Source organism: Mustela erminea, chromosome X (genome assembly GCF_009829155.1).
Source record: "Mustela erminea isolate mMusErm1 chromosome X, mMusErm1.Pri, whole genome shotgun sequence".
NCBI lineage: Eukaryota > Metazoa > Chordata > Mammalia > Carnivora > Mustelidae > Mustela > Mustela erminea.
Window position 1 is genome coordinate 70,812,363 of NC_045635.1, and position 22,257 is coordinate 70,834,619.

The window sequence follows — 22,257 nt, forward strand, 5'->3', positions numbered from 1 at the left end:
ATTTGTTTGGAATTAGAAGAGACCCCCGAATCTCTAAGGAAATGTTGAAAAACAAAAATAAAACCGGGGGCATCACATTACCTGATTTCAAGCTTTATTACAAAGCTGTGATCACCAAGACAACATGGTACTGGCATAAAAACAGACACATAGAGCAGTGGAACAGAGTAGAGAGCCCAGATATGGACCCTCAACTCTATGGTCAATTAATCTTTGACAAAACAGGAAAAAATATACAGTGGAAAAAAGACAGTCTCTTCAATAAATGGTGCTGGGAAAACTGGACAGCTATATGTAGAAGAATGAAACTCGACCATTCTCTTACACCGTACACAAAGATAAACTCAAAATGGATAAAAGACCTCAACGTGAGACAGGAATCCATCAGAATCCTAGAGGAGAACATAGACAGTAACCTCTTCGATATCAGCCACAGCAACTGCTTTCAAGATACGTCTCCAAAGGCAAAGGAAACAAAAGCGAAAATAAACTTTTGGGACTTCATCAAAATCAAAAGCTTCTGCACAGCAAAGGAAACAGTAAAAAAAAACAAAAACAAAAACAAACAAACAAACAAACAAACAAAAACAAAGAGGCAACCCACGGAATGGGGGATGATATTTGCAAATGACAGTACAGACAAAAGTTTGATATGCAGGATCTATAATGAACTCCTCAAACTCAACACACACAAAACAGGCAATCATATCAAAAAATGGGCAGAAGATATGAACAGACACTTCTCCAATCAAGGAACCCCGGTTTTTAGTTCCACTTTTGCCACTGATTTGTTTTGTGATCTTGAGCAAGTTCCTTCCCCTCCCAAATCTCAGAGTGGTGTCGGGGGCAGCTATGTACATAATACGCAACATGGCGCTTGTGCCTGCGGCCAGGCAGAGGACCTGCGCACCACCTGAAAGATGATTGGCTATGCCCAGAACAGGAAGCCCGTGGACACTGCGTGCTTTCTATCATGCTAAGCGTTGATCATGCTTCCTTTCACGTGTACAGTCTGCTGATTGGAGGAGAGGGGATATAAATAGGGGTAAACATCCGGGTAAGGAGAGAGAACAATAAAGATTCGCAAGCTTGTCACTCCGTGTCTCCTGGTCGTTCTTGCTGGCGAGAGCGACAAGTGGTGCTGAGACCCGGGAACCTCAAAATTCGGTATAGGAGACAGGGGATTGACAATGAGAAGGTAAGTGTGCACCCAGAGTCTGTCTTTTGACAGGGAAGTTCCATAAGGACGAGAGAAAAGCTTTCCAAAATGGGAAACGAGGTACCTAGGATAAGGATGGAAGGTCCTTTGCAGGAGCTGCTTAAAGCTAACGGCACCCCCTTAAAGGCGAAAACAGCCCGCACCTTTCTAAAAGAGGTCCAGATAGTAGCGCCCTGGTTTCTGGAGGAAGGACTTTTGAATATACCCCAGTGGGAGCATTTAGGAGAAGATCTCCGGCATGATCCGGAAGTCAGCGCTGGCCACCTTGCCGTGTGGTCTTTAGTAAAACTATGCCTGCAGTCAAAGCGGGAGCCAGTGAGGAAGTCATAAAACAGGGGGAAGAGGTTTTAGAGCAAGTGAAAGAAGAGTCTCTTAGAGAGTCGCTCCGAAGCTCTAATATTGATAGTGAAAGCTCTGAAGGGCTCTCTGAGGACGAGCTAGAAGACATAGCCACGCAGGAGAAGGTGAACCACGCAGGAGAAGAAAATTTAAAAGAGGGAGAAGTGAGGAAGGTTCTGGCTCAACTGAGAGAGAAGAGGAGTTACAAAAGGTTATGGCGCAGTTAAAATTAAAAGAGGAAGTAGGGAATAAACCTAATGCCACAGCGCCATCTCCTGGCCCTACAGCCCCACCTTATGAATGGCCACCCCCTTATAGGCCCGCCTGTTCGGGGGGCGTGTCGATGTCCTGCTTGCATAGCGGAAAATTGGAGGGAGGTACTCAGTCCTGGAAAAGGGTTTTTTCCTGTTATGGAAGATCAGAACCAGCAGAGGTATCATCAGCCCTTAGACTTCAAATTGGTGAAGCAACTTAAAGAGGCGGTTATGCAATATGGGCCATAGGCTGCTTTCACAATTTCTTTGGTGGAAGCTGTGGGGAGCCTTACCTCACTCCTGAAGATTGGGGAAATTTAGCTAAAGCTGTACTATCAGGGGGACAGTATTTAGAGTGGAAAATACAAAATCAGGATAATTGTCAGGAGACAGCAAGGAGGAATGCAGCAGCAGGAAATCCTCAGTGGAATTTAGATATGTTAACCGGCACTGGGCTTTATCTGGGATCCCAAGCGCAAAGTCGATACCCACCTGGAGTTTATCATCAAATAGCTACAGCTGCGACTAGAGCTTGGCGAACCTTGCGGGGGGTGGGAGACTTGCAAGGGCAACTGTCCAAAGTATTGCAGGGGCCAAATGAACTTTACGCAGATTTTGTAGATAGGTTAATGCAGACAGCAGGGAGAGTATTTGGGGATGTGGATACTGCCATGCTTCTGGTTAAACAGTTGGCTTTCGAAAATGCAAATAAGTGGTGTAGAGAAGCTATTAGGCCATGGAAGGCTAAGGATTTATCTGTTTATATTAAAGTTTGCAGAGACATTTCAGGGCAAGTCATTCAAGGACAGGTTATGGCTGCTGCATTTGCGCAAGCCTTACAAGGCACAGGAGCAAGACCCAAAGGATGCTTTCTATGCGGCCAAGGGGGCCACCTCAAGAGGGACTGCCCTCAAAGAAAAACGCAATATCAAGGTCAAGGGCAGATAAAAACAGTTAAGTTTGTGAAGCCTGGTGAGGCAGCTAGTGGTAAATCTCCAGGATACCCCAAACCCAACCTATGCCCAAGGTGTAGAAAAGGAAACCACTGGGCTAGTGAATGCCATTCTGTGGCTGATATAGAAGGCAACCCATTACCCCCTAATAATTGGGGTGAGTCAAAAAACGGACGGCCGGGCCCATCCCCCCGGAGCCCGAATCAAATGTACGGGGCGGTCATGACTCTGCCCCAGATGGCGCGGCAACTTTACCCCCCAACAGACCAAGGCAAGCAACTGCAGGATCTGCAGGACTCGACATCTGTGCAACCTCCAGACTGGTCCTAACGCCGGACATGGGAGTGCAGGCAGTTCCCTCTGATCTAGTGGGAGGCCCCCCAGAGGGAACCGTGGGGTTGCTTATAGGGAGGAGTTCCTCTACCTTAAAAGGCTTAATTGTTCATCCAGGAGTGATTGATCCAGATCTTACTGGAGAGGTTAAAATCTTGGTTTCTTCCCCAAAGGGTATAACAGTCATTAACCCTGGAGAAACAATTGCTCAGCTCTTGATTTTGCCTAGTAAGCATGATAACTATGCATCTACGGGTCTTCAAAGAAAAGGAGGGTTTGGGTCGACAGGAAATTCTTTAGCATGCTTAACTATGGATATGAAACATAGGCCTATGTTACCCTTAAAGATAAGGGGAAGGAAGTTCTATGGACTATTAGATACAGGAGCTGACAAAAGCATCGTTAACCAAAGAGACTGGCCAAAAGATTGGGCACTAGTAAAAGCAAATCAAACACTAAGAGGTCTTGGAGTGGCCATGAGTCCAGACCTTAGTGCCTCTTCATTAGAGTGGGAGGATGAAGAGGGACATCGGGGAGTCTTCCAACCTTATGTGCATCCCCTTCCCGTAACGCTCTGGGGACGAGACGTCTTGGAACAGATGGATATTGTGATAACCACAGAGAAATTATATAGTGATCCTGCAAAGCATATAATGGAGAATATGGGATATAAACCAGGAGAAGGACTAGGAAAGCAAAGGCAAGGAGACCCTAGGCTACCATCTATGGGGGGCCAGGGTTTTTTCCAGTGGCCACGGGGGCAATAAGAATTAAATGGAAGGACGATACACCTCGGTGGGTGCCTCAGTGGCCGCTGACAAAAGAGAAATTGATGGCAGCTAGAGAAATTGTCCAAGACCAATTGAAGGAGGGTCATTTGCGTGAATCCACATCTCCTTGGAATACTCCTATATTTGTCATAAAGAAAAAGTCAGGTAAGTGGAGGCTGTTGCATGATCTCCGACAAATAAATGATCAAATGCAGATAATGGGACTCATTCAATTGGGACTTCCCGTAGTCACTGATTGCTAAAAAATTGGCCGTCCATAGTTATTGACATCAAAGACTGCTTCTTCTCTATACCCCTACACTCAGAGGACACAGAAAGGTTTGTATTTACCCTCCCATCTGTTAATCATGCCGAGCCTGATCAAAGATATGAATGGGTTGTCCTCCCGCAAGGGATGGACAATAGTCCTACAATGTGCCAATTGTATGTCAGCAATGCCCTTCAGTCTTTTCGAAAAAGATTCCCATATATTCATTGTTATCATTACATGGATGATATTTTACTTTGTGGAGAAGATCCGCAGACACTCCCTGAGGCATTGACTTACATGCAACAATAGCTTGCCACATGGGGGCTAGTAATCTCCCCTGAGAAAATTCAAGCAGGAAACCTGAAGGAATATTTAGGTCTGAGGGTTTCAGACACGATGATATCACCCCAGAAAATGAGCATACGAAAGGATCACCTTAAAACCCTAAATGATTTCCAAAAACTCCTAGGAGATATTAACTGGATAAGGCCATATATTAAAGTCACCACAAGTGAATTACAACCTTTATTTGATATTCTACGTGGGGATCCAGGTTTAGATTCTCCTAGATCCCTCACCCCCAAGGCTGTTAAGACTTTAAATTTGATTGAAGAGAGAATGTCTAATACTACTGCAGATAGATGTAACCTTGCAGATCCAGTGATGGCTATAGTCATTCCATCGCCAGGCTCACCTACAGGAGTGCTATGACAAGGAGGGCCTCTACAGTGGGCTTACTTACCACATAATCTCTCCTGTGCTGCTACTACATATCCAAATGCTGTTGCTAGCTTAACTGCCAAAGTCATAAGGATGTGTCTTAGCATTCTTGGACGATTACCTGATACTTGCACTATTCCCTATGATAAGGGTCAAATGAATATCCTTGTAAATTCCAATGATAACTGGGCTATCTTAGTAACTTCTTTCCCTGTAAAGTTTGATAATCACTATCCCTCTCATCCTCTAATTGACTTCTGTAAAGAAACACATTTCATATGGCCAAAGGTATGTCGCTTAGAACCTTTGGCAGGAGCTACCACTGTTTTCACTGATGGGAGCAAAAACGGGACAGGTGCGTATGTTATAGATGGACAAGTAACACCTGTGGTGGTACCGGAAGACACAGCACAAAGGACAGAATTGCTGGTAATTACTGTGGTCCTACAGTCATTTGCTGACACATCCCTCAACATAATGTCAGACAGCAAATATGCAGTCGCTGTTACTCGCTCGATAGAAACAGCTATTATTTCTCCATCTCAATCTCCCATCTCCTTATTGTTATCAGACTTAAGGAGCGCTATAAGAGCCCGATATGCACCCTTTTATACTGGCCATATGAGAGCTCACTCGGGGATGCCTGGACCAATGACAGAAGGTAACAACTTGGCAGATGCAAATGCTAAGTTTGATCTCTGCTGTACTATAGAAGAAGCAAAGCGCTATCATCAAAAATGGCACGTGAACGCTGATACCTTGAAAATGCGTTTTAACATATCCAGAGCAAACGCGCAGGAGATTGTGCGAAGCTGTGGTAATTGTTCTGTACATCTTCCAATGCCCTCATGGGGGTGTTAACCCTAAAGGCCTGCTCCCCAATCATTTGTGGCAGATGGATGTTCCATCCTTTGGACTTCAGAGATACCTGCATCTGTCCATAGACACTTGCTCAGGAATAGTAACGGCCACACCACTAAGAGGAGAAAATGTTAAAAAAGTAATAACCCATTGTTTACAAAGCTTTGCATGCTGGGGTGTACCTAAAAGTTTGAAAACAGATAATGGGCCTGCTTATACATCTAAAACATTCAAGAGTCTTTTAGCCAGCTATGGTAGTCAACATAGCACAGGAATCCCTTATAATCCACAAGGTCAAGGAATAGTGGAGAGAGCCCACTTAACCTTCAAGACCACATTACAAAAAATAAAAAGAGGGGGAGTAGGGGAAGAATACACCACCCCCAGAGATCTCACCAATTTAGTAACATTTATTTTAAATTTTCTGATGCTAGATACGGATGGCCTGTCCGCCGCAGAAAGGCACTGGGGCCAGCATAAGCAGTCACAGATGATGGTTAAATGGAAAGATATCCTTACCAGGATATGGAAAGGCCCGGACCCGGTGCTCCGGTGGCACCGAGGATTTCTGTGTTTTCCCACAGGATGCTGCAACCCAGTGTGGGTTCCTGAGAGGCTCACTAGGATGGTGGCAATGGAGCCTGTGGATGACGATGGTGATGATCCTGAGCCAAGACAGCATGATAGAGGCGAGCCAACGACAGATGTGGGCACTGGTGAAGGCCTGGCCTGTCCCGATGCCACTGACAAATGAGTCGGAGATCCTCCCTCCTATCTTCGCCACCAATGCTACTACCGGCGTGCCTTGGGTGACAGGTGCTGGTTGTCTGAATGTTGGAACAGCTCGACAGGGGACTCTGCTTTGATAACAAGAATACCAACATACATTCCTATGCCGGTGTTGGTTAACACAGGCGAGCTGCCTGTGTTGCTGCGGCCTAGAAGGGACTTTGGAATTACAGCTGCAATCGTGGCCGCAATAGCAGCTTCGGCAGCTGCAGCCACGGCAGCAGCTATAGCCCTGACTACATCTGTACAGACTGCCGCAGCACTCAACAATGTGACAGGACAACTAGCAGAGGCATTGGCAACCCAGGAACAGATCAATGGACACTTACATGCAGGGATCCTAATTGTAAATCAGAGAGTGGACTTGCTACAAGAACAAATGGACATTTTAGAGGGACTTCTGGTGGTGGGATGTATAAGCAATATGAAGGGAATCTGTGTTACGCCAGTAGAGTATCCTAACTTCACCAGAGCTGCCAATATCTCCAAAGAGTTAGGAAAAATGCTCAATGGGCCTTGGTCCGCCAAATTTCATAACCTTACGCGGCTGCTTAGATCCCAAATTGTAAGCCTAAATGCCACCAAAGTGTCCCTGGCTTCTGTGGGAGACTGGGTAAAATTTTTCCAAAGCTCATTGTCCTTCTTGAAGGAATGGGCAGGCATAGGGGTATTTTGTGCCCTTATGGTGGGAGCGTCTATATTTATGCTAAGATACCTCTGCCGTCTAGGCCACCAACAACGACATCAATGAGAAATGATTGTACAAGCTATGATGGCCCTCGAGGCTGGTACCTCCCCCCAAATATGGCTCAGCATGCTGGACCGGTAGTCAAAGACGGGTAAGACTGGTCCCACATCCATAGCAACCTAAGACAGGGACTCCTCAACCAGGGGGAGTACCCGATGATGGGTAAGCATGGAAGGTGAGGATCAGCAACCTAAGACAGGCACGGTCCCTGCCATATATATAAAAGAAAAGGGGGAGCTGTTGGGGGCAGCTACGTACATAATACGCAACATGGCGCTTGCGCCTGCAGCCAGGCAGAGGACCTGCGCACCACCTGAAAGATGATTGGCTATGCCCAGAACAGGAAGCCCGTGGACACTGCATGCTTTCTATCATGCTAAGAGTTGATCATGCTTCCTTTGACGTGTACAGTCTGCTGATTGGAGGAGAGGGGATATAAATAGGGGTAAACATCCGGGTAAGGAGAGAGAACAATAAAGATTCACAAGCTTGTCACTCCGTGTCTCCTGGTCGTTCTTGCTGGCGAGAGCGACAAGTGGTGCTACAAGAACCCAGTGAAATCACAGACATGGAAGTACTTTGCAAAGCAAAGAGCACTGTACAAGTGTGAGGGATTATTATCAAAATAAATTTTATGCCAACCTTTCTGATAACACTTTCAAGGCCTCCTCCACTTTAGTGCAGGATTCCCAGCTCCTTGACTGCTCCCTTCAAATACTATTGGCATGAAAACAGGAGCTTGCACCCTCCTGTTTCTTGCCAGCTGCCTCCTTAATGAGGCCAGATGAATGTAGTTATTTTTTTTTTAAAGATTTTATTTATTTATTTGACAGAGAGAGAGATCACAAGTAGGTGGAGAGTCAGGCAGAGAGAGAGAGAGAGAGAGAAGCAGGCTCCCGCTGAGCAAAGAGCCCGATGCGGGGCTCGATCCCAGGACACTGAGATCATGACCTGAGCCGAAGGCAGCGGCTTAATCCACTGAGCCACCCAGGCGCCCCATGAATGTAGTTATTTTTCACCAACTCTAGTCTTTCCCCGAGAGATCGAGTCTTCCTCAGGAAGACTCTTCCCTTCTATAAACACCAAAGACAAGGCACAGTCTACTCATGTAGTAAGTGTGAAGCAAGGAAGAGAGAAAGCTGGAGCAATGTAGAGGTCCAAGGGAGAAATCTGTGATTTGAGTAAAACTTGCTTGACAAGCTTTCAGTAGTTACAGCACGCATGCGCGTGTGCGCGCATACACCCACACACACACAAACACACACACTAACTCAAGTTAGTCCATATACTGTATGGACTAGCATATGTAGCAATCAGAAACCTTACCTGATTTCTGCTCCCTGCTCCTGGGCCTGTGTTGGCTGCTCTGAGTTTGTCTTTCCTCTACCACCTGTGAAGATTCTAATTCAGTGCTGCCCATTTATAGACTCTGGGAGTGGTAGGACTCCAGAATCTTTGTCCCTACCAATCATAAGTTATAATTCTCAAATTTTTGGTCATGTCTGATATAACACTATGCATGTTATTGACTCCTGACTGAGGAGAGGACCTAGCCTCAAAATTAAGAAGCTCTTATTTCATGCCTGCTGTCCAGATCCTGTACCTGGGTTCCCCAATTCTCACAGACAATTATGTGTGCCAGTAGGGCAGAAAGAATACTTTGGAGAACAAATGTTACTCATAAGCAACATGAGGAGAATAGAGGAGAGGTCAAATCCTACAAAACAAGGGGTTCAGCTGTATAATGGCTCCAAAAGGAAAAACTAAAGTCAGTCACATTAAAACAAAGAGAATAGGATATGAACACAATTAAAATAGACATTGGGTTTAACGCTTACAGTTCCAGGCTTGGCACAAGAGCACATACCAAAGCAGTGTCTTAACATTCCAGCAGAATTTGGTAACTGAACATCCCAACTAGTGTGGATAGAAATGGAGTCTAAAGATAAGATACATGGGTAAAACAGGCTCAGGTATAGAGCCCAAGAATAGTGCCCTAAGTTCTGGTACACTCAAATATACACCTAGAGTACAGAAGTCATAGTATGTCTGAAATTCTTAGGCTGAGAGTACCAACTTTTCAGCATGTCACCTGGTATAGAAAAATAAGGACCTTGGAGAAGGAGGTAGAACCATATAAGGCTTCGTAGTTGAAGCTCAAGCAGTGAAAAGGGTTCTGGATTACTATACTGAATCTTACTAAGTTTGGAGCAAATGCCATATCTAAATAGAATATAAAGATTGCCTTTTTGGTTTAAATATTAAGGTATCCCAATTCATCTTCAGTCCTGCATGGCTTAGAGGGAAGATACTTCCCTTCTCTTCCCTTTATTCTCTCTACTATTTCTTGCCCATTTACTTTCAAACTTATTCTAAGTTTTTAAGATAGTTTGTTTCGGAATATAACTCAGGACCTGTGATACTATGCCAGGAAAGAGGTCTGCTATGCTAAGTTTACTCTCACTGCGTGTCAATGGCCATAGGAAACAGAAACAGCAAGAAAAAAATATGTTAACTCTTAGATTTTCTGTGGCAAAACTGGTGTCTACCAGAGGTTGCTAGGGACTATATTTGTTTTAGGCCATGCTTCTCATTCACAAAAACAACTATAAGCCTCCCTATTCCTCATGGATGTGAGAAGAGGTGAAGAGCATTTGGCAGAGTAGTGCCCAGGTAGTAACAAGATAATGTACCAAGGGTTGAAATTCTGAAATGACAACAGATGTTGGAAGAGATTGTTTAAAGAGAATCACAGGAAGATAACTAAGTCTGTTCTCAAGTGACTCAATCTGAAATTAATCCCCACATGAAGTTTTCTTTGTAGTAACTGGTATAACACGTATTTAGCTCTGAACCTGGCACATAGTAGGCACTCGATAAATGGTTTTGAATGAATGAATCATAAATTCTACACTAAAACAGCAAGACAGGGGCACCGGAGTGGCTCAGTGGGTTAAAGCCTCTGCCTTCAGCTCAGGTCATGATCCCAGGGTCCTGGGATTGAGCCCCGCATCGGGCTCTCTGCTCAGGGGGGAGCCTGCTTCCTCCTCTCTCTCTGCCTACGTCTCTGCCTACTTGTGATCTCTGTCAAATAAATAAATAATTTAAAAATTAAAAAAAAATTTAAAACAGCAAGACAGAGGGATGCTGGGAAGATTGTGGAGTAGGAGTATCAGCTCATCCTTTCCCATGTTTACAACAAGAAATCACTGACATCCATGTCAATAAACCTGAGAGTGATCCAAACACCGATAGAACAAACTCTACCACTGACTCTGGAGAAGCTGCCTCTGAGAAGTTGGGAAAGGCAGAGTGTTGGTTGGGAGCTGTGTGCAGGAAGGAGAGAGCTGCAGTGTTGGAAAGGGGAAGCACCAGGGAGTCCATACATCCTTCTAACAATGTTTGGCCTTGAAAACCAGAGGGGCTGAATTCCCTGAATTTGTATAACCAGCAGGACTTGGAGCCTGGAGCTTTAAAAGTCAGGTGACTCCGCCCTGGGCAAACTAGAAGGGCAAGTGATACCTGGGTCTCTGCCCTTAAAGATAAAATAGCCCAAAGAGAAGCAACATAAAAGCCACAGTTCTCACAGGAGGGAGGGAGATATGTTTATGCTGATGTCAGAGCCTGTTGGGGGAATTCTCTGGGAACAAAGGAGCTGGCAGTCACCATTTTTCTCCCCCTCCCAACCTCAAGCATAAACACAAATCCACCACTTGGAGGTGGAGCTGCCCAGACACTTACTACCTAACCAGCTAACAGTGTGCCCATCCACAAGTTCTGAGTTCTGAGGGTTTGCCCACTCCAGGCCTGCTGGCTTCTGCCCTGGGTTCAGTATCATTTTGTAGATTTGTGGCTCAGTGCAAATCTTGCTATCACTATACATACCCTGCCCAGCCACCATGCTTGACCCCCAGACACCAGGCCCAGCTGCCCTGCCCACAGACACCACAAGCCCATGCCCTCTACTCCTGATGTGCACTATGCCCTGGGCTTCTACCACTTTGAGGGAAATCAGCCTGGGACTAGTGGCTCAATGCAAATTTGGGCCCATCAGCTGTCATGCTGCCTCAGAGCCTGCCTGCCCAGATCTCACTAACATCATAGAGAGCAAGCATAGCCCCAAATAGACAAATGATCAATGCAGACTTCTGGAATGAAAGAAAAAGCAACTCAGACACAAGAAACACCCATAGGAGACTCCTCTGAAATGCCAGGTTCTGGTGAACAAGGGATCCTGCCCTCTAGGGCATTACAAGACCTCTTCTTCATAAAGCCACTATTTTCAAGAGCAGAAGACATGGCTCACCTTCCTCACACACAGAAACAGACACAGAGAGATGAGAAAATGAGGAAATGGAGAAATATATCCCAAATGAATGTACAAGACAAAGCCATAGCAGGAGATCTAAGCAAAAGAGAAATAATATATCTGATACAGAATTTAAAGTAATGATCATAAAGATAACCATTGGATTTCAGAAAAGGGTGAAAGACATCAGTGAGATCCCTGACAAAGAGTTAAAAAAATAACATACCAGAGAAGAACTCATTATATAAAATCTAAAAATGTAATAAAAGGAATAAATAGTAGGCTACAGGAATTAGTGGAATATATCAGTGACCTAGAGAACACAGTAATGGAAAGCAATCAAGTTGAACAAGAGAAAGACAAATAGTACATAATAAAAATAGATGTAGAGAACTCAGTGATTCCATCAACAGAAAAACATTCTCATTATAGGGATCCCAGAAGGAGAAGAGGGAGAAAGGAGGGAAGAAAATGTATTTGAAGAAATAATAGTTAGAAACTTCCTGAGAAGTTTTTCCTTCCTGGAAGGAAAGAAAGATCCAGATTCAGAAGGCGCAAATATCCTCAAACAAATTAAACACAAGCAGGTCTACACCAAGACACACAGTAATTAAAATAGCAAAAAAAAAAAAAAAACCTGATTAAAAAAAAGAATTTTTAATATTGTAGGAGAAAATAAGACACATACAAAGAAACCCCATTAAGCTATCAGCTGATTGTTCAAAGAAAATTTACAGGCCAAAAGGGAGTGGCATCATGGATTCAAGAAGCTGAAAGAAAAAAATCTGCAGCCAAGAATACTTTACCCAACAAGGCTATCATTCAGAATAGAAAGAGAGATGAAGACAATTAAAGTTAAAATAACTTATGACCACTCAACCAGTCCTATGAGAAATGATAAGGGGCACTCTGTGAGTGGAAAATAAAAACAACAAGTAAATTTTTATGGAACCAGAAATGACTCCCAAATGCCAAGGGAATGATGAAAAAGAAAAACAAAGCTGGGAGCATCACATCACACTTCACTTCAAGCTATATTACAAAACTGTGATCACCAAGACAGCATGGTATTGGCACAAAAACAGACACGTAGACCAATGAAAGAGAATAGAGACTCCAGAAATGGACCCTCACCTCTATGGTCAACCAATCTTTGACAAATCAGGAAAAAAAATCCGATGGAAAAAACTCAGTCTCTTCAAATAAGTGGTTCTGGGAAAATTGGACAGCTACATATAGAAGAATGAAACTGGACCATTCTCTCACATCCTACACAAAGATAAACTAAAAATGGATGAAAGACCTAAATGTGAGACAGAAATCAATCAAAATCCTAGAGGAGAACATAAACAGTAACTTCTTCGACATCAGCCACAGGAACTTCTTTCAAGACATGTCTCCAAAGACAAGAGAAACAAAAACAAAATTGAACTTTTGGGACTTCATCAAGATAAACCTTTTGCACAGTGAAAGAAACAGACAACAAAACTAAAAGGTAGCCCATGAAATGGGAGATGATACTTAAAAATGACATTACAGATAAAGGGCTCGTATCCAAGATCCATAAAGAACTTCTTAAACTCAACACTCAAAAAACTAATAACCCAGTCAAAAAACTGGCAGAAGACATGAACAGACACTTTTCCAAAGAAGACATACAAATGTCTAACAGACATATGAAAAATTCTCAACTTCATTAGCCATCAGGGAAATACAAATCAAAACCACAATGAGATACCACCTTACATCAGTTACAATGGCAAAAACTAACAATGCAGGAAACAACAACTATTAACAAGGATCTGGAGAAAGGGGAACCCTCTTACATTGTTGGTGGGAACACAAGCTGGTACATCCACTCTGCAAAACAGTATGGAGTTTCCTCAAGATGTTAAAAAATAGAGCTATGCTATGACCCAGAAATTGCACTACTAGGTATTTAACCCAAAGATACAGATGTAGTGAAAAGAAGAGGCACATGCACACCAATGTTCATAGCAGTAATGTCCACAATAGCAAAAGTGTGGAAGGAGCCAAGATGCCCTTCAACAGATGAGTGGATAAAAAAGGTGTGGAACATATATAAAATGGAATATTATTCAGCCATCAGAAAGGATGAATACCCACCATTTGCATCAACATGGATGGATCTGGAGGAAATTATGCTAAGTGAAGTAAGTCAAGCAGTGAAAGACAATTATCATATAGTTTCACTGACATGTGAAACATAAGAAATAGCAGGGAGGACCATAAGGGAAGGGAGGGAAATCGGAAGAAGGAGGCATCAGAGAGGGAGATGAACCGTGATTGACTATGGACCCTGGAAAACAAACTGATGATTTCAGAGGGGAGTGGTTGAGGGAGAGGCTAACAGGGTGATGGGTATTAAAGAGGGCACATGTCATAATGAGCAGTGGGTGTTATATGTAACTAATGAATCATTGAAAACTAATGATGTACTATGAAGTGGCTAACTAAACATAATAAGAAAAAACATAAGTAAGAGTAAGAAAAATAAGAAGGTAAAATAAAAGGATGTAAAATATGATACCAAATATCTTAAATGTAGAGGGGAGAGGAGTAAAGAATGAATTCAAAAATAAATGACCATCAGCTTAATATAGACAGGTATATGCAGAAGATGTAACATATAAATGGAATGGTAACCACAAATCAAATAAGAGTAATGGATATGGAAAAACTAAAGAGCAAAGAATCCAGGTATATCACTAAAGAAACCAAAAAACCATGAAAGAGAGAAAGAAGAAACAATTGGAGAAAAACTACAAAAACAAACACAAAACAAGTAACAAAATGGCAATAAATACATATCTATAAACAATTACATTGAATGTTAATGGAGAAAATACTCTATCAAAAGACATAGGGTGACAGAGTGCATAAAAAGTTCAGACCCATCTATATGCTGCTTATAAGAGACTCATTTCAGAGCTAAAGACACCTATAGATTGTAGGGTCTACAATATACAATCTACAGTCTACAGATTGTAGACTAAGGGGAAAGAGAAATATTTATCATGCAAATGGATGTCTAGAGGTGAGTTGTGGGAAATTGGAGGGGGAGACTAACCATGAGAGACCGTGGACTCTAAGAAACAAACTGAGGGTTTTAGAGGGGAGGGTGATGGGGGTTGGGTGAGCCTGGTGGTGGGTATGATGGGGGGGCACGTATTGCATGGAACTCTGGGTGTGGTGCATAAACAATGAATTTTGGAACACTGAAAAAAAATAATTAAGTAAAAAAGAAAGTCAGGGTAGCAATACTTATACCAGACAAAATAGACTTTAAAACAAAGTCTGGGGATAGGAAGGGAATAAATGAAACAAGATAGATTGGGAGGGAGACAAACCATAAGAGACTCTTAATCTCACAAAACAAACTGAGGATTGCTGGGGGGCGGGGCGTAGGGAGAGGGTGATTGGGTTATGGACATTGGAGAAAGTATGTGCTATGGTGAGTGCTGTGAAGTGTGTAAACCTGGCGATTCACAGACCTGTACCCCTGGGGCTAATAATACATTATATGTTAATAAAAAATTTAAATAAAACAAAGTCTGTAGAAAAAGTCAAAGAGGACATTATATAATGATAAAGGGGACAATCCAACAAGAAGATATAACAATTGTAAATATATGTGAATTAAACATGGGAGCACCCAAATACATGAAACAGTTAATAACAAACATAAAAGAAATAATCCATAGTAATACAAAATATTAGGGGACTTTAACACCCCACTTACCTTGATAGACAGATGATCTAAACAGAAAATCAACAAGGAAGCTGGATTTGAATGACACACTAAACCACATGGATATAACAGATATATTCAGAACATTCCATCCTAAAACAGCTGAATACACATTTATTTTATTTTATTTTTCTATTTTTTATTATGTTTAGTTAGCCAGCATATAGTACATCATTAGTTTTTGATATAGCATTCAGTGATTCATCAGTTGTGTATAACACCCAGTGCTCACCACCACATGTGCCCTCCTTAATACCCATCATGCACTTACCCTATCTCTACACCCCTCCCTTCTGTAACCCTCCATTTGGTTAAAGTGTATATTGACATTTTCCAGAATAGATCACATATTAGGTCACAAAATAAACCTCAATAAATTAAAAGAGATCAAAATCATGTTTCAATCACAATGCTATGAAACTAGAAATCAACCACAAGAAAAAAATCCAGGTTAAATAACATGCTACTAAACAATGAGGAGGTAACAAGAAAATGAAGAAGAAATCAAAAAGTGTGTGAAGACAAACAAAACTGAAAACACAGTGGTCCAAAACCTCTGGGATACAGCGGAAGATATTCTAAAAGGGAAGAATCTAGAAATACAGGCTTACCTTATGAAGCAAAAAAACAGAACAAAGCAAAACAAAACAAAACAAACTTAAATAAATCTACCCTTACACCTAAAGGAGTTAGGAAGCAACAACAACAACAATGAACAAAACACAAAACTATCAAAGGACATAATAAAGATTAGAGAATAAATAAATTATATAGAAAACTTAAAAAAAAATAAACCTCACAAACAGAAACAGAAACAAATTTCAAAGCAATAGAATAGCAATAGAACACAACAATGATCAGGAGTTGGTTCTTTGAAAAGATCAACAAAATTGACAACAAAATCCTCTATCCAGACTCATCAAACAACAACAACAACAACAACAACAAAACAAAACAAAAGGGGGGGGGAAAGAACAGAAAGACTCAAATAGACGAATGCACCAATGAAAGGGGAAAAATAGCCAACACCACAGAAATACAAACAATTGTAAGAGAATATTATGAAAAACTATATGTCAACAAATTAAGCAACATAGAGGAAATGGATAAAGTCCTAGATATATATCACCTACCAAAACCAAAGCAGGAAGAAACAGAACATTTGAGCAGACTGAACACCAACAAGGAGACTGAATCAGTAATCAAAAACTCCCAATAAATATAAGTCCAGGACAAGATGGCTTCAAAGGCAAATTCTAACAGATATTTAAAAAAGAGTTAATACCTATTCTTCTCAAACTATTTAAATAAATAGAAGAAGGAAAACTTCCAAATTCATTTTATGAGGCAGGTATCACTTTGATACCAAAATCAGATAAGCACACCATAAAAGAGAACTAGAGGCCAATATCTCTGTTGAGTATAAATGCAAAAATCCATAACAAAATACTAGCAAAAGAATCTAACAATACTTTAAAAATTATTCACTATCATCAAATGGGATTTTTTTCTGGGATACAAGTGTGCTTCAATATTTGCAAATCACTCAAAATGATAACATTGTATCAGTAAAGGAAAGGATACAAAGCCATATGGTCATCTCAATAGAAACAGAAAAGGCATTTGACAAATTACACGATCAATTCACAATAAAAGCCCTCAACAAAGTAGGTTCAGAAGGAACATACCTCAACATAATAAAGGCCATCTATGAAAAAACCACAGACAACATCATCCTCAATAGGGAAAAACAGAGCTTTTTCCATAAAGTTAGGAAAACAACAAGGATATCCACTCTCACCACTTTTATTCAACATAGTACTGGAAGTCCTTGCTATAGCAACCAGAGAAGAAAAGAAATAAAGCTATTCAAATCTGCAAGGAAGAGGTAAAACTTTCATTATCTGCAGAAGGCATAATACTATATAAATTGAAGACAAAACAAAGAAATGAAAAAAACTTTCTATGCTCATGGATTGGAAGAAAAAATATTGTTAAAATATCTACACTCTTCAATGCAATGCACACATTTAATGTAATCTCTATCAAAATACCAACAGCATTTTTCACAGATCTAGAACAACTAGTCCTAAAATTTGTATGGAAGCAGAAAAGAAAAAAACCCTGAATAACCAAAGTAATTTTGAAAAAAGAATGCTGGAGGTATCACAATTCTGGACTTCAGTTATATTAGAAAACTGTAGTAAACAAAACAATATGGTAGCCACACAAAAGTTGACACATAGATAAATAGAGCAGAATAGAAAACTCAGAAATAAATCCACAAGTATATGGTCAATTCATCTTTGACAAAGCAAAGAAAGAATATCCAATGGGAATAATACAGTCTCTCCAACAAATGGTGTTGGGAAAAATAGAGTGGATCACTTTTATAATATAAAAACAAACATCTCAAAATGGATGAAAGACCTAAATGTGAGACCTGAAACCATAAAAATCTTAAAAGAGAACACAGGCAGTAATTTCTCTGACATTGGCCATAGCAACATTTTTTTTTTTCTAAATATGTCTCCTGAGGCAAGGGAAACAAGAGGGAAAAAAAAAAAGACTTTTGAGACTACATCAAAGTAAAAATCTGCACAACAAAGGAAACAATCAACAAAACTAAAAAGCAACCTACAGATTGGGAGAAGATACTTGCAAATGGTGTATCTAATAAAAGGTTAGTATCCAAAATATATAAGAATCTTATCAAACTCAACATCCCCCCAAACTAATACAGTTAAGAAATAGGCAGAAGACACAAATAGACATTTTTCCAAAGAAGACATCCAAATGGCTAACAGACACATGAAAATATGCTTACCATCACTTATCACCAGGGAAATACAAATCAAAACTACAATGAACTACTACCTCACACCTGTCAGAATAGCTGAAATTAAGAACATATGAAACAACATATGTTGGCAACGATGTGGAAATATGGGAACCCTCTTACACTCTTAGTGGGAATGCAAGCTGTTAAAGCCACTCTGGAAAACAGTATGGAGCTTCTGTAAAAAGTTAAAAATAAAACTACTTTATATTCAGCAATCAGAGTATGAGGTATTTTCTCAAAGCATATAAAAACAAATTCAAAGGAATACAATCACCCTAATGTTTATAACAGCACTATCAACAATAGCCAAATTACAGAAACAGCCCAAATGTCCATTGACTGATGAATGGGTAAAGAAGAAATGGTACATATATACAATGGAATATTACTCAGCCATAAAAATGAATTAAATCTTAACATTTGCAATGAGATGGATGGAGCTAGAGAGTATTATGCTAAGCAAAAATTGTCAGAAAAAGAAAAATATCATATGATTTCCCTCCTATGTGGAATTTAAGGGTGTAAGCTAGTAAAGTTCTTCTTATACTGAATCAACTACTTTCAGAAGTAATTTTATATAGCTGATATTTAATTTTTCCCTCTTATAATTTAAAGCATCAGTTATATACAACTATTTTCTAGGGCATAATGGGAAAACCATCTAAGACCCACGGAGATTAGAGGGCAATGGAAGAAAGCAGAAATCAACCAATCAAATGTGGAAATAAATCAAAGCTTTTTAAACTGGAACAAAATTATACCTCAACTTGTTAATGTGACTATAAAAGTTGTTTTTATTTTAAAAAATGGTTTAACAGTATTCATTGTTTTTGTGCCACACCCAGTGCTCCATGCAATCTGTGCCCTCTCTAATACCCACCACCTGGATCCCCCAACCTCCCACCCCCCCACCACTTAAAACCTCTCAGATTATTTTTCAGAGTCCATAGTCTCTCATGGTTCACCTCCCCTTCCAATTTCCCCCAACTCCCTTCTCCTAACTCCCCATGTCCACCATGCTATTTGTTATGCTCCACAAATAAGTGAAACCATATTATAATTGACTCTCTCTGCTTGACTTATTTCACTCAGCCTAATCTCTTCCAGTCCCGTCCATGTTGCTACAAAAGTTAGGTATTCATCCTTTCTGATGGAGGCATAATACTCCATAGTGTATATGGACCCCATCTTCCTTATCCATTCGTTGGTTGAAGGGCATCTTGGTTCTTTCCACAGTTTGGTGACCGTGGCCATTGCTGCTATAAACATTAGGGTACAGATGGCCCTTCTTTGCACGACATCTGTATCTTTGGGGTAAATACCCAGTAGTGCAATTGCAGGGTCATAGGGAAGTTCTATTTTTAATTTCTTGAGAAATCTCCACACTGTTCTCCAAAGTTGCTGCACCAACTTGCATTCCCACCAACAGTGTAAGAGGGTTCCCCTTTCTCCACATCCTCTCCAACACATGTTGTTTCCTGTCTTGCTAATTTTGGCCATTCTAACTGGTATAAGGTGATATCTCAATGTAGTTTTAATCACTAGCCTGATGGCTAGTGATGATGAACATTTTTTCATGTGTCTGATAGCCATTTGTATGTCTTCATTAGAGAAGTGTCTGTTCATATCTTCTGCCCATTTTTTGATATGATTATCTGTTTTGTGTGCGTGGAGTTGGAGGAGTTCTTTATAGATCCTGGATATCAACCTTTTGTCTCTACTGTCATTTGCAAATATCTTCTCCCATTCCATGGATTGCCTCTTTGTTTTCTTGACTGTTTCCTTTGCTGTGCAGAAGCTTTTGATTTTGACGAAGTCCCAGAAGTTTATTTTGGCTTTTGTTTCCTTTGCCTTTGGAGACATATCTTGAAAGAAGGTGTTGTGGCTGATATCGAAGAGATTACTGCCTATGTTCTGTTATGCTGAAAATAAAAAATAAATTAAAAAAATAATACACTTATCCAAAAAATGGCTAAAGAAAAGAGGGAGTATATCCATGGGTTTCTAAACGCAATGATTATTTCTCTAAATTCCCTTGATTCAATTCAACTTAAGCTCCTTTACCAATCAGCAATATTCCAATTTTTAAATATGTCTTGCTTCTGGAAGCAAAAGAAGATGCTAGAGAAACGTGCAGGCATATTTTAGGGCATAGGCTGGTTCTGGAGGAAAGCAGGGTCTAGAGTCTTGGAGGTCTAACAGTTGTCAAGAGGATCAAAGATGTGCAGGGTCCATTAGTTTTAATCTGAGGACAGCATCTATTTGCTTCTGCTAGATTTTAGCCTATTTGCTGGGTGTGGTTTTACAGGTGTAGATTATATCCAGAACAAATTAAGAAGGCTGTAGGTAAATTCTGCCCTTACCAGAAAGCAAAGGATAGAGACACGGTAGAATCACTCCCATACCTTTTTATCATCAAGTCCCTTCTCTGAAATTGAAAAGAGTAGTTACTTAAAGGTCTTCCTCATCTTTTTGTCAACCTTTTGGCCCTCTCTCTGCAGAGCCCACTCTTTTTATTTTGCTGTTTGATGAATTTTCCATGCTGACGTTTCTCTCTCCCTGACTGTTTTACTATTCCTCCCCTCCTGCCCAACCTTCATTTCCTACTTCTTGCCCTTGTCTTAACACCCTGACAACTTGGTTGGCCTCACAGATCTACAGCTGCTCACTTTCTCTAAAGTCATTTTCAACCTGGATCTTCCAGGATGCCCTTGGCCATAGTTCATTTGTAAACCCCAAAATACCAAGTTGACAGGAAAGACTGGACAGAATCAAGATCAAATCCAAATATTGAGAAAAAATCTCCACCTTCTCTTTTAGTATTTTTCTAGGTTTTTAATGGTGTTTTTCTTTGTTTCAATTGTACATCATGGAGGTGTGAAAGGTATGCCTTCTTCCATATTTTATCTACTATATGGTAAGAACTGTCTACACTCAGAATGCTCTATATACTAAAAACAACATTGATTACTATAATACAGTTGTGTTGGGGAGGACTTGAGGATTCCTTGAAGAAACTCCTGGTGGAGGAACAGCTTGGTGTAGAGAAAAGAACACTGAACTAGGAGTTAATATATGCATTCTAGTCCCAGATGTGTCACTCAATTCCTGTGTAACTTTGGGCAAGTTATTCTTTTTCCCCATTATATAAAAACAACAACAACAACAGCAACAACAACAGTTTATTATTTACCATGTTCCAAGAATGAAAGAAACACTATATATGCCCTATCATATTTAATATTTACAACAGCCCTATAATAGAGATAAAAATAGTTATAATAATCACTTTTCAGTTTTGATAACTGAAGGTCAGAGAGGTTGAAAAAATTGTTCAAAGTTGCATATAGTCTAGGGGGTTTACAGGGTTTCAGAACTGAAGTACAAGGAGCTAGTAAGTATTATAACCAGTGTACAAATTCAGGTCCATCTGACTCCAGAGAACATACTTTTAAGCAGAATGAAATGTTACTGCTTTAAACATTTTATCAAACCTTAGTTCTCACATTCATAAAAATAAGGGTTTTGGATTAACCTCTCAATTCTGTTTTAGTTCTAACATGTTAACAGAGCCAAAAAATCCATGTTGGTTCTTTCACAAATGGAAAGGACAATGTCTTGCCAGTGTTTTTCTTAGCAATGTTAGGAAGAAGGAGGAATGTATAGCATCAATAGCTTTTGAGCCATAGGTCAGAAGGGGAGAAGAGCCTAGTATTTCTATCAGGAAACTGAGGACTAGGGGCACCTGGTGGCTCAGTCAGTTAAGTGTCTGACTTCAACTCAGGTTATGATCCTGTGGTCCTGAGATCGAGCCCTGTGTTGGCCTCCCTGCTCAGCAGAGTTTGTTTCTCCCTATCCCTCATCCTTTGCCCCTACCTCCCCACTCATGCTCTCGCTCTCATGCTCTTTCTCTCTCTCTCTCTCTGTCTCAAATAAATAAATAAAATCTTTTTTTTAAAAAAAGTGAAACTAAAGACTAGTAGAAACACATAGCTTCAGATCTAATAAATTTGCGAGGGGTAAAATGGGCATTGTCTTCCAAGAACTAGGGGAGGCCAGCTCTGTAAAAATTGGTAA

At 40.7% G+C, this 22,257-nt stretch overlaps 1 protein-coding gene across 1 annotated transcript; it reads left to right on the plus strand.

Annotated features, from left to right (window-relative positions):
- The first annotated feature begins 1,080 nt into the window (after positions 1–1,080).
- Positions 1,081–7,366, plus strand: LOC116583488. Its single transcript, XM_032331558.1, has 2 exons — positions 1,081–1,198; positions 6,155–7,366. Exon 2 carries the CDS (start codon positions 6,613–6,615, stop codon positions 7,258–7,260), a length of 648 nt encoding a protein of 215 aa, XP_032187449.1. The 5' UTR covers positions 1,081–1,198; positions 6,155–6,612; the 3' UTR covers positions 7,261–7,366.
- Positions 7,367–22,257: the final 14,891 nt, after the last annotated feature.